Here is a 13,041-nt window from a genome sequence, read left to right as displayed (position 1 = left end):
GGCTTCCTATCATATGCACAGCAATGTACTTCAATCATCTAACTTTTAGAAATATTTGTGTTTCCACATTCAGTGGCCTTAGAGTAAAGTTCAAGAAGTAAGCAAGTATTAAAAACACATTGCGACTTTTCACTAGTTCATGACAGTACCAGAATGTACATACATACGTGTGTGTGTGTGTGTGTGTGTGTGTGTGTGTGTGTGTGTGTGTACATAGCCAGTGTCTCACTGCATACTTCTGGATGGCCTGGAACTCACAGTGGACCAGGCCAGTCTCTAACTCACAGAGCACTGCCTGCATCTGCCTCCTCAGTGCTGAGAATAAGGGCATGCACCACCACACCCAGCTTGTTGGTATTTACTGTTAAAAGTCATTAATGTACTGAATTCCTACAAAAAATGATTATGATTAATATAATGAAGATGGGGTGTTCATTATTACAGTTGGCCAAGGAGACAACAAACATCCAAGAGTAGTGGGCGATTTCCCAGGCCAACAGTACACGGACAGGAAAGCAGACACTGGTGGGAAGGAGAGGCTCCACAAAATAAGAGTCCTTTTATTTCTGATGGTCGGATTCCAGTCAGTAGGTAACTTTAGAGGTAATACAATTTTAGGAAGAATACACACAATTACATCTTGTCTGGAACTTTTACTACAATAAATAAGGAACAAATGGAGAAAATGGAGTAGTATATCCTAAGGTTTGAACAAAATGCAATTTACACATGGAAGACCAGCACTGACAAATTTTGTAAATTATGTGTCCAGAGATACATAATCATATAGATTTATAATTAACCTCTTGTCCTAATATCCTTTGTGCTTAAAAATGGCTTCTTAATGGATGGTAGTAAAGGGAGGAAGGCTTCTCCGAAGGAGCAAAGGACATGGCCACTTTAGGGAATTTTTAAAGAGCTGTAGGATCTCAATAGTTCATCCCCTGTTAGGGAATTTTCCCTGCTCAGTCCTTCACTGAACGGGGAGGCTTTGTGCTACTATGGGTTTCCATGCAACTATGGACTACCCACAAGCAATCACAAAATTATAATTAAGATACTTTTAGACATCCTTTGATGCACACGGCATACTCTAAAGATGGCCAATGACTATTCAAGACAGGAACCATCTAGGCTGGCATGGTGAATGTGGTGCGTAGAGATTGGGCAGGGGTTGTCTGTGCGGATGTCTATAAAGCCGCGGCTTCTGACGGATAACACCCTAGGATGACTGCTGACTGTGTGACCTCAGGCAAATTTAACTTTTCTGTCCTTCAGTTTTTCATATGGGAAGTGAAGATAGCTATTTCATGGGTTTGTTGTATTCAATAGGACAAGCGTTTTGAACCATTTCGCAATCACTCAGTGGATGTCGATAAAATCCCACGTAGGAAGGGCCAAAGTTACACATACAGACTGATGTGCAACAATTACTTTCATTGTAATTAAGGACAGGTCCACAATTCCTGAGGTTGGTACTGTATTCAGAGTACCAGCTTGGGAGGTCAAATGTCACTGGATCCTTCCCCTGACTGACATGAACAGGAAAATGGAATGGCTCTGTAATGCGATAGAGACTAAAGCCCTCGTAAGTTGTGCATTGGCATGTTGTGTTGCCAGTGCACATTAAATACAATTTTCCGTCTGCCCTTAATTCCTGCTCACATACACTGCTGTGTATAATGGATGACATTCTCCCCATCCCATTTTAATGACAGCATTAAGATTGCTCCTGTGTACTGTAGATGCTAATGTGATGTGCCCCTTCTCAATAATGTATGACTGTGCATTTCTGCTCCTTAAATTGGATAATAATTAAAATCTTTAGCCTCAGGGAAAATGCATATCCACTGAGTAATGTTAAAAGCCTCTCATTCTGCTGTTTTGCCAAGTGTTCTAAACATTATATTTCACCTGTACTATTAACTACAAATATTTCTGCCTGACTATGCAGTAGGGTTAAAAGAGCAACACTGTTAGGGTTGCACAAAAGAAAATCCTCCTAGATTGTAACCATAGATGAGGACTACAAAATTGCACATTGGAAAAACATGACATTTATAAAAATTAACTTGAGAATACAATCTCTCCTCTGGCTGAAATCTCACAGCAGGTTTCAGACTGCCGCCAATTGACAATCTGCTGACAGGGACTTTGGCGAGGGCCTAAAGTAATGGCATGGATGGAAGTTGTGGCTCCGCAAGCACCTCTTGTCATCACATCACTGTGACCCTCTCTGGGGACAGATGAGGAACTGCTCCTCCCATGCCTTCTTCTAGAAACTGGCTCTTTTCCCAGCCCTTTTTAATTCGTTTTAGCTTTCGGTTTATGCATGGGAGAAGTAACATCATCTTACCCAAAATTACAATGGAGGGCAAAACGAGGGCAAGAACAAAGTTTGGTGGTGTGTAAAAGCGGTAGTATTCTTCTGCAAATGCGCGCTTCCAGCCATAAATTAACACGTGGAAGGTCGTGATGAGCAGGGCGACGTAGCCAAGCGTAGACTTGAGATGGGAGAGGAAGAGGAAAGAGGTCCATTACTCACCCACATAACAACCTGTGCAGATTCCCTGTTGATGTTTCAATCTTCCATGACCTACTGTCTTCTGAATGGAGCAACTTAAGACAGTTGCATAAATTCCTACACACTTATTTACAGTGCTTCAATCTTGAACATATTAGATCATATAGGATAAACTGAATAATCTCATTATCTAATTCATTATATCACAAGGTTTGTCGTGCCTTATCAAAACACAGCATGAATATTGTGTGATGTCTTACGGAATGGATACAGTTTAATCCTTCCTTTGTGTTGATCATTCTGAATCTTAAATTTCTTCAACTATAAATAATACCACTGTAGACCTCTTATATTCTGATTTATATCCTTGGGCTGATTCTATTACTAGAATTAGTGATCAGAACATCTAGCTTTTCTCTCATGGTATAGATATGCATGGTGTCCATATGCTTTATAAAGGTTTGTACAGCTGTCACTGTGGCTCACACTGTGATCCCAGTACTAGGGAGGCTAAGGAAACAGGACTACAAGTTCAAAGCCAGCCTGATCTACATTGCTAATCTGAGGGCAGCCTGGGCAATACAGTGAAACTGTCTCAACGAACAAGCAAACTAGAGGTAGAGATTATCCAAATTGCTACACGTTATGTATAAAACTAAAATAGTTTAAAAACAGGTATATACAGGTGTGTGAATAAACACATATACAACATTAAATACTAAATAGCAATTGCTTTAACACACACACACACACACACAAGTAGTTACTAGTTAATAAGAAAACATGATAAGACTTAAGAGTATTACTATGTAATACGTGAATAACAATTCAAACATGTGGCTTATTGACTATGATAAAGGAGATGACCAAAAATGCTTTAGCCATTTTATGGGTTAAAAGGTTACCATTTTTCAGTTCCCTAAATTATTACATTAAGGTCGCTTACGCTGACAACTAGTTTATATCAGTATAGTGACGTAATGTCTAAGTTCACCAGGAAAATGTCAGCTCTCTAGCAGGTGAGATGTTTGCAATTACTTGTCTAACTTTGTGATGATAGATGTCTGTCTAGCACCTTCTATCAGAAGGCCTTCATTTCCTTTCAGGTGTGATCACAGGGAGAAAACGAATTTAGAGAAGGGTTGTCCTTAATTAGAATAAGATTTCTGCATGACTTTAAAGGGCTGGGTTGGAGGGAAGTGGTGGGGAGTGTCAATAACAAAGACACGTGTATACATGCATATCATCTTCAAAGAATAAAAAGTATCCTTTAGAACTTCCTTAAAGCAGCCAGGCATGTGGTATACACCTTTAACCCCAGCACTGGGGAGTCCAAAGCAGGAAGGTCTTTCTGAGTTTCAAGCCAGCCTGGTCTACACAGCAAATTTCAGGAAATTCCCGGACAGCCAATACCACATAGATAAATTGTCTCCCCACCCCACCCCACACAACAACAACAACAAAAACCAAAAAAAAAAAAATAAACAAATAAGACAAAAGACAAAAATAACTCAATAGGCAAGGGACAAAATAAAACTTAGTATACTGCCAAAGGACTCTACTGTATACATTATATATATTGTACTGTACACTGTTTGGAGCAGCAAGTACAGACTGTGGGCCAAATAACTAGAACCCAAATTGTTTGAATGTGTGTATGTGTGTGTGTGTGTGTGTGTATTTAAGAATGTAAACTATGTTATACAGATATTAATGGAGATGAACGTTTAGATTTTAAAGAGCTCAAGTGTTCTTTGACTTTCTTTACAGTTCCTCTTGTACATTAGTTTGTGATTGACATATTAAAGGACATTAACAAGATTCACAAATCAGTTGGTTGTCACGACCCATTAGCACACTTACCTAGCATGACAGTGCTTATACCTTTGTGTGTGTATTCATGTGTTCATTTGCCTAATAATAAATAGGCTTTCAACATTAAATTTGACCTAAGGCCACTTCTCTCTTTATTCTTAACTTGATAGACAAGGTTATGTAACAATGTATTGGCCTTTCACTTACTAAACTGGCCTTCAGCTGAACCGGATGTCATCTGAACTGGATGTGCAAATACAGCCTCCAAGGCCCTCTTCTTAGTACATATTTAATGTTGAACTTAACAATGAAATCCTGTGCCGCCCAATGCCTTACCAAACAAACCCCGTATACCTGAATGAAACTGAACTCCCTCCAGTTTAAAGCATTGCTCACTGAAGGGATGGAAGTGACCGCCAGCAGGGACAGCAAGCCCAGGCTCATGATGCCAAAGGAGATGTACATCTCAATCCTCCAAACCTCTTCCTCATTCCATGCATTCTCAATATTTGCATGAACCTAAGAAAACAGATATGAACTTCCTTTACTTAGTAGAACGTTAGCTGACTCTACACACTGTTTACTCTTGGCCGAAGAAGAACCAGGCCATTTACAACCATCTTTAAGATTAACAGTATTAATTCAGCATCGTGAACCATTGTGGAGACTCTGTTCTTATTATTCCAGACATAGAGAATACGGGAATGTTAAATCAAAACAGGACTAAGATGTCCTCCTTTTCAAGCATGTAAGGGGGTGGGGTGGGGCTAAGCCTAGGACATCAGATTCACAGTGTATCACTACTGCAGCCCAAGACCATGAGATGACATCTGACTGGTTCCTAAGTGACAGAGAGAAGAATTTGTAGTCAGACTAAGTTCTGAGGTTGAGGTGCTTTTACAAGCTGACAAACGTGACTGAATGTTTTGGGTATGCTCTACTAAGTTTAACTTAGAAGCCAGGCGGGGACTTCAAAGTTACCTTCTTCCTCACCCAATACCAATATCTCTTTCTTACCCTTTTTTCCTGGAAACCAAAAAGTCTTCAGGCTTTGAGTTTTGTCCACTTGAATTACCTCACTAATATACCTTCCAAACTCCAAACAGCTTCACTGATTTACAATATTTTTCTAAAAATCCTTCCCTTTTATTGCTAATACACATAAGTCAAGTATGACTTAACTGTGAGTCTATGGCAGTCTGCATAGTGAATACTTCTAGAATTATTTATTTGGCCATGGACAATATAATTAGAGCATAAATCATGAGTTGGACTGCAGCTGAAATTTGATTTAAACATGTATCTACAAGTGGAAGAAAGCATATTCTTAATACCGTCTTAACTTTGTCCAGTTTTATTTAACAAGGCATTCTTTAAAAAAAAAAAAAAGCCACCCCCACCAACATCCTGAAAAGAGCCCTTGGGGCTCCTACATTGAAAAAGCTCTAACCAAATTCCTGTCCACTGGGTGTGGTGGCTCAAGCCTTTAATCCCAGCACTCATGAGACAGAGGCAAGCAAGGCTCTGTGAGTTTGAGGCCAGCCTGGTTTATATAGAAAGTTCTAGGCCAGTGAAGGCCTCATAGTGAGACCGTGTCTCAATCAAAACAAAACAAACCACCCTCCCAAATATATTCCTCTCCAGTATCTCCACAGCTATACAGAAAAGCAACATCCACTCATAAATAGAGACCCCACCTCAAAAAAACAGAAACACTTTCCCGCTCCAATATACCAAAGGGAAAATGCCATTTAATAGCATACATAAATGTACACTATTTGGACTCAGATTTTACAATTCCTATGACGGTATCACACTAGAGCCAGATAAGTCACAACCATGCTCAGTACCTGCTGGTAAGCCATGTTGAGGAACAAGTATCTCTCCGACCTCCTCATCGGCAAGCAGAGGCTGTAAGCAACGTGCACGACAGCAAAGAAAAAACTCAGCAACCCCAGCTGTTTCCTGCACTGTAACCAGGTATCCAACCAAGGCGGAAATCTACGGTACTTAGTGCCGTAATAAAGCTGGTACGCGGCAGCCAGGAGGCCCGCCAGGTACACCAGGGACAGCAGGGTGATGGCAACTATGGGCAAGGTTTTGTTCACAATCTCAATAGGGATCTTGTAGAAGTCACTCTGCTGGTTTCTGGCGTACGGATGTATCACATCTCTGACAAAGGAATAAAGAAAGAAAAATGTGGCCAGGCTTATGGCCACAACCACCGGCCCCCTCCAGAGGGTGAACAGGCGCAGGGGCAAGTTTTCAATCTCCTTGGCTGATGATAAAGATCCCAGGTCAACAGGAATGAAATTCAACTGACGGGCGAGCTCAATAACCTGCTGTCGAGCTTGGATATTGTTGCTGCATATATAAACCTGGAAGAAAAGCCAAAACGGATGGTTACCACCGCCGTCCATCACAGTCCTGTCCTCAGTCACAAAGTCGACTGAATCTGCCAGGCATTGCTTATTAACTTAGTGTGATGTGCGGGAGTGGAGAAAAAAATAGTTAACTGTAAATTATTAAACAGACTTAAAGTACATACTTCCATAGGTATTAGTAACAGTTTTAAAAAACGGTATCTCCACAACGGATTGATCAAAAGTGTCACATTATGATTAAACTTAATAAAAGTTTGGAAAGTCTTTGCCACCTATGATGAAAATAAAGTACAGAGAATCTAGCTGTAACTGGGAGGCTCCAAGAGGTCCTCACGACTGGGAGCTACTGGGAGAGGAAGTGTGCTCGCTCTTCTAGGGCACCAGGGTCAGCAGCAGCTGAAAGGGAAGGGACATGCCCCCCCCCCCCCCAGGGGGCTACGGCCATCTCCTCTCAACCCAGATTTTTTTCTTCTCTTCTCTTCTCTCTCTTTCTCTCTCTCCCTCTCTCTCTCTCCTTAAATTATTTGTATTCCAAATGTTGCCCCCTTCTGATTCCCCTTCCAGAGTTCTTCGCCCCATCCCCCCCCCGCCCCGATTCCGTTGCCTATAAGAGGGTACTTCCCTCCCATCCTACCACCACCTTACCCTCCCCTCCAGCATCCCCCTTTCCTGAGACATCAAGTCTCTACAGGATTAGGCACATCCTCTCCCACTGAAGCCAGACTAGGCAGTCCTCTGCTACAATTGGCCAGGGGCCATGGACTGGTCTATGTGTGCTCTTTGGTTGGTAACTTTGTCTTTGGGAGCTCCCATGGGTCCTGGTTAGTTGATATTGTTGTTCTTCCTATGGGGTTGCCATCCCCCAAGCCCGCTTTCTTAGGGTGAGGCTGGATCCCCTTGTTTCCTTCCCTGGACAACTTCTAATTCTAGGAATGTGGAGATTCTGCCTAGCAGAGTGGTGGAAAACCCTTTGCTCCTTATCCAGCAAGAGTGCAGATGAGCAGCCTCTGGGCAGCGGCGGCCTTTGCAAGTAAAATGTGCCAACTGTGTCAAGATGCCAAGCTCCTTGTAGAACTCAGGGTCAGAGGCCAAGTCATTAAGTATCTATAAAACACTTCAACAATTCCAGGTATACCATTTCATTCGTGAACACAGAGCAATGACTCTATAGGCTTAATTTACACACAATGGGAACTGCTATTTTTCTAAGAGTAATCATACCATCTCTACAGGAACGATATGATAGGTAGGGTGAGGAAGCTCAAAACCTCACCAATACTATAATATAGTTGAAAATTCAATAAGTTATCTGTTGAGCCCCAAGTTCATGTCTGGAGTGAGCTACTGCTGTAGACAGGTAGGCCATCTCATTCATGCATAGAAAAATATTGGTACAAAGTCTCTAGTAATGTTTGAGGAAAAACAAATGTCCAGATATATCCCTGAAGACATGTGTGCACTGACTCTGAAAGAGACCATGCTGAAGTGTTTGCAGACTCTTCCTAGTCACACAAGGGTGACAATACGGAGCTCAGCTTCCGGGTTTTGAATCTCAGCTGATGGTAGCCAGGTGAATGACGAACAAAAAAGGATTTCTAAGATGGGAATTCTTTTCTAGCAAAGAAATAAGGAAAGCATTCATCTGGATTTACTGCAGGTGTGAAATGGTGGAGCAAACCCGTTTTCTTATTTGGAGAAAAGTCTATAAATGAAGACATATTTTAATAATCTAGATCTACAAGTGAGACACGCAGAACTGAGGGCACGGGCATTATGAAATGCCACTTATATGGCTCTTGACATGATGGAACTTTCAATTCATTCTGAATTTGAATTTAATCACTGTTCCACATGGTTTTTTTTTTTTTATTCCGTTAAAAATTAAAATGATCATGAATATGAGCAAGTAATTATGTTAACTTTGACAGGCCCTGGTTTGAATTTGCCAAACATTACAGGATAAGTTTTAAAAAAAAAATAAGAAAGGACAGTGTCTAGAAGCTAGAGTCTGGCTTGGGGCTCAAGCCTAGCTTGCCGCGTCTGATCAGCAGCTCAGAGCAGTGGGCGAAACCTTTTAGGAACCATGGACTGTTTCAAGTACTGGAGCCTGGGATGGTTGCTTATGCCTGTAACCCCAGTGTTTTGGAGGCTGAGGGATGAGACGGCATCAAGTTTAAAGCCAGTGCAGACAACTCTCAAAACGCTGGAAGCAAGAAGGAGGAGAAGGGGGAGAAACAGAGAGACTTGAAAGTGGTCACTGTGACGACTCATCTTGTCAATGTGACTGAATTTGCAATCACCTAAGGGAAGATGAGGCTCACTCCAGTGTGTGTCTGAGAGGCATTCCAGCAAGGATTAAACAGGGAGGAAAGTTTCCCCCTGAAGGAAGGCACACAATCTCATGGGCTGGGGAACCATCCCGTGGGCTGGGGAACCATCCTGTGGGCTGGGGTCCTGGACAGAATAAATGAAGAGAAAGCAGAAAGGCAGCAGAACCATGGCTTTGCCCCTCCTCTGTTTTCTTCCCTCTATGACATAAACAGCACCACTCCGCCATTCTTCCACACCATGATGGACTGAACCCTCTGAAACCGTGAGCAAAGTATATCCTTCTCCCCTGAGGCACCTGAGGCACGGTGATAGAAAATACTCAATGTAGACGTCACCACCACAATACATAGCATAAACCAGGATACATGTACTGTGTAATGAATGCAATGACCCGTGTTTTATTGCATTGTAGTTTACACACAGGAGTGCAGGTGCCCTCGGAGTTACAGGTGGTTGTGAGCTACCCAGTGTGGTGCTGAGAACCAAATGTCTGTCCTCTGCAAGAACACTATGTACTCTTGAGCGCTGAGCCATTTCTCCAGCCCTACAATTAACTGTTTTTATGAACAAAAATGAGAAGGTCTTTTTACCACAACCCTGAGATTTAATACCTAAGCACACCTCTGGGGGACTTTTAAAGTGCCTTACTTAGGTGTTTTCCTAAGTAAGAATTCCTAATTGCAGAAGCATTAACAGAACCTGCTGTCTGCGCCATTCACAAATTGAACTAGACTTGTATGCTGCAAGCAAAGTGGAGAAATCCACTCTACCTCTGCCCACCTGCCCCAAAGCTTAAAGTCTGTGCTTAACAGATTTTACTCTCAATAAGCCGTAAAAGCCCAATCCATGAAAAATACAAAGGCTGTTCTTGAGCGTTCCGAAGGGTTACATGAAGTCCTTTCTCCTTCAGAGATGAAATGCTGTGTTACCAAGTATCTACAAAAAGGCAGGATGGGAGAGGGGGAAAGGAAAACAAAAGTGGGGAAAAATAAAAACACTTGCTATATTCTTTGAAAATTCTGGAGGATTAATGTAATGCATCAGAGGACACATCAGCTAACTCACCCTTTCTTTAATTAACTGGCTATTACAGAAAACTCCATGCCATTATATCAAATTTTATGCATCATTTTTGTGAAGAGAAGTACAAGCGTTTATAAGGTTGGAATGTAGTCTTCATGTGATCTCTCATAGTTTTCAAAGCATCACTAAAATGCCTTAGAACCTAACTTGGTTTACTTGACTAAAAAAACAAATAATAAAAATCAAAAGGCTGCATACCTGGCGGCTGGCATCCTTGGGACCTAACTGAAGTGCCCAAGCTGAGATCACATTAAATCCTTTGACAATCAAGGAGTCCGGGAATAGTGAAGCCAGGTACTCTGCATTGGATTCTGGGTACTGGTTTACTCTCATATTGTTGCTCACATCAATGAGGATTTTGCCCACAAGCAGATGCCTCAGGTCCCACAGGGAGGTGTAATGCTCTCTGTGGATAGCCACGAATATTATATTTGTTTTTGTTAACGCATCTTCATGGTGGGTGACATCTACCACATGAGGAAAAAATTCTGACGCAAACTTAGGATTTCTGCTCCCTATGACCACATGATAGCCACACCTAATAAGCCGAATGGTCAGAGACTTGGCAAAATCTCCACTTCCTATCACCCCCACGGTGACCTTCCTTGCATCTTTGATACCATTTATGCCATTAGGCAAAAATGTCTCCAGGCTCTTAGGGCTTCCCATCATAGAGATGGATTCCATGGTAGAGACTCTTCCAAGATCACCAGGAATGTCCTAGAAGAGAGAAAAGGAAATGTTCACCAACTAAACCCATTGATAAACATAAAAAAAAAAAAACAACTTGTAGACATTGCAATTATGTCCTACATCTCTAAAGACAAAAGTATTTTGACATGCTCTGTAACCCAGAACACAGCAAGCACAATTTGTAAGCTAGAGAAGATCTCAGAAATAGAAAAATTAACAGAAAAGTGATTAATCAGGTAAATGGGGGCACATACAAATATACCTGGGGGATCGTAGGATGCAGCTTCTCACTCAGAGGGTCTGGAGGGAGGCTCTGGAGGCTGCATTTCTAAAATAGTGCAGCAGCAGATGCTGCTGGACGGTGGAATTGCCTATGTGTAGCAAGGAAGGCCTAGGGCAAAGAAGGAATTTCACTCAGAATGTTTGTCAAAATCAGCTCCAGCAAGCATGCGATCAGCACATCAGGCGGCAAATCAGAAATGACATCAGATGCAGAGAAAAGGACCTTAATCCAGAGAGAGAGAGAGAGAGAGAGAGAGAGAGAGAGAGAGAGAGAGAGAGAGAGAGAGAGAGAGAGAAGAGACACATAAAAACAAATTTCCATGTAGTACAACCCAAACTAGACAATTATTTGGGGGCAGAGAGTCTGTATACTGATTAACTACAGATTTAAAATAGGTTAAGATAAAACAGCCAACAATAAAATTTATGCCATTATTTAAACAATATTAAAGAAAAGCAGGCATCAAAATCTAGTGAATAGCCAGGCATAGTGGGATTTTAATCCTAGCACTCAGGAGGCAGAGGCAGGTAAATCTACATAAGTCTGAGGCCAGTCAGGTCTATGTAGTGGGTTCCAAAGCCATTCAGGGCTACCCTGTCTCATAAAATAAAATTAAAATGAGAGAGAGCGAGCGAGCGAGAGAGAGAGAGAGAGAGAGAGAGAGAGAGAGAGAGAGAAACAACACCCTACTAAAGAATCAGCTAAACACCACAGACATCTTCTCATTATCCCTGCATCCCATAACATAGCTCCCCTATTTAAAATGGTGATATTCTTCGGCTATTTCGCTGTTTTCCAGTGTTACTTGGTGATCTCAATATCTAATTTAGATTCCATGAAGGGAGAAAATGCACCACCTTTACACCTATTACACGTCGTTTCACGCCTTTCAAGTCAGGAAGTGTAATTATCCACTCTCCCTGGGGCAGTCCTGGGCTCTCAGGTAGTCCTTGGCAACCTGCTCCTACAAAGCCACCCTCCCATTCCTGGAGCAGTGCTGACTAACCTGGGGATCTGAACTTTTGAAGGCACCAGAATGAAACCAACACCCATTTCATCTCCAAATGAAGGGTGACCAACTTACCAGCCCCTTCTCTTAAGCGCATTACCTAAGAATGAAAAGTGCTACTAGATTCACTCAGAAAAGCCAGAGATTCCCACCAGTCCTCAGCTATTCAGTATACAACATCTCTCATGGAAGAACTGCAAAACCCTTCAATCTAATCATCATGATAATAAGGCCTTTTCAAACTAAAAACATGAAAACTTAATCACTTATCTGCCTTTTAAAAAAATTAGAATAAGTTCAGACCTCTCTAAATCAGAGTGTGGAGAAGTACATACATACCTTAGAACCTAAAAATATCACCTCTCAGTAAGCCACAACTTTTCTATCTATTAACGGGCAACACTTGTATAAACATGCTTAATCACATAGTATTCCTAATGACAAGTTCTAACTGGACCCTAGCAGTATGGTGTGGCTAGGAATAAAAATTAGCCTAATAAATGAGACTCTTTTACTGTAGTGTGTATGTGTGTGTGCGTGTGCGTGTGCGTGTGCGTGTGCGTGTGCGTGTGTGTGTGTGTGTGTGTGTGAGAGAGAGAGAGAGAGAGAGAGAGAGAGAGAGAGAGAGAGAGAGAGGCAGACAGAGATACACAGAGATGCACACGCTCAGAGAGAGATTTCAATTTTATTACCTTGTGTGTGTGTTAGTATAGCCGTGTGTCTGTGGTGATCAGGGACGACTTTGAGGAGATAGTAGTTTTTTCTTTATACTGTTCATTTAGGGGATCAAACTAAGGTCACTAGAATTACACAGCAAGTACTTACCCACCGTGCTGGTTTGCCAGCCCAAGAGATCTTTTAGGGATCTAAGATATGAAACGTTTATTGTTGGAACCATACACCATACTTTTGCGTGTAA

The 13,041-nt window shown here is 41.8% G+C and overlaps 1 protein-coding gene across 1 annotated transcript; it reads right to left on the bottom strand.

Moving 5' to 3' along the window:
- Window positions 1-1,843: 1,843 nt before the first annotated feature.
- Window positions 1,844-10,851, bottom strand: Steap2 (STEAP2 metalloreductase). The gene is made up of 4 exons (XM_052172411.1): window positions 10,336-10,851; window positions 6,190-6,717; window positions 4,694-4,858; window positions 1,844-2,504 (listed from the first exon to the last, which is right to left on the bottom strand). Exons 1-4 carry the CDS (start codon window positions 10,822-10,824, stop codon window positions 2,217-2,219), a joined length of 1,470 nt encoding a protein of 489 aa, XP_052028371.1. The 5' UTR covers window positions 10,825-10,851; the 3' UTR covers window positions 1,844-2,216.
- Window positions 10,852-13,041: the final 2,190 nt, after the last annotated feature.

Source organism: Apodemus sylvaticus, chromosome 2, assembly GCF_947179515.1.
Source record: "Apodemus sylvaticus chromosome 2, mApoSyl1.1, whole genome shotgun sequence".
Taxonomy (NCBI): Eukaryota; Metazoa; Chordata; class Mammalia; order Rodentia; family Muridae; genus Apodemus; species Apodemus sylvaticus.
Note: the sequence above shows the minus strand (reverse complement) of the source record. Positions and strands in the feature narration are given on the sequence as shown.

Coding starts and splice junctions, on each gene's coding strand:
- Steap2 (XM_052172411.1), bottom strand. CDS start 10,824: ATGGAATCCATCTCTATGATGGGAAGCCCTAAGAGCCTGGAGACATTT. Junction 4,859..6,189: donor TCAACATGGCTTACCAGCAG/GTACTGAGCATG, acceptor CTGTTTTCTTAG/GTTCATGCAAATATTGAGAA. Junction 2,505..4,693: donor GGGAGTTCAGTTTCATTCAG/GTATACGGGGTT, acceptor TCCCATCTCAAG/TCTACGCTTGGCTACGTCGC.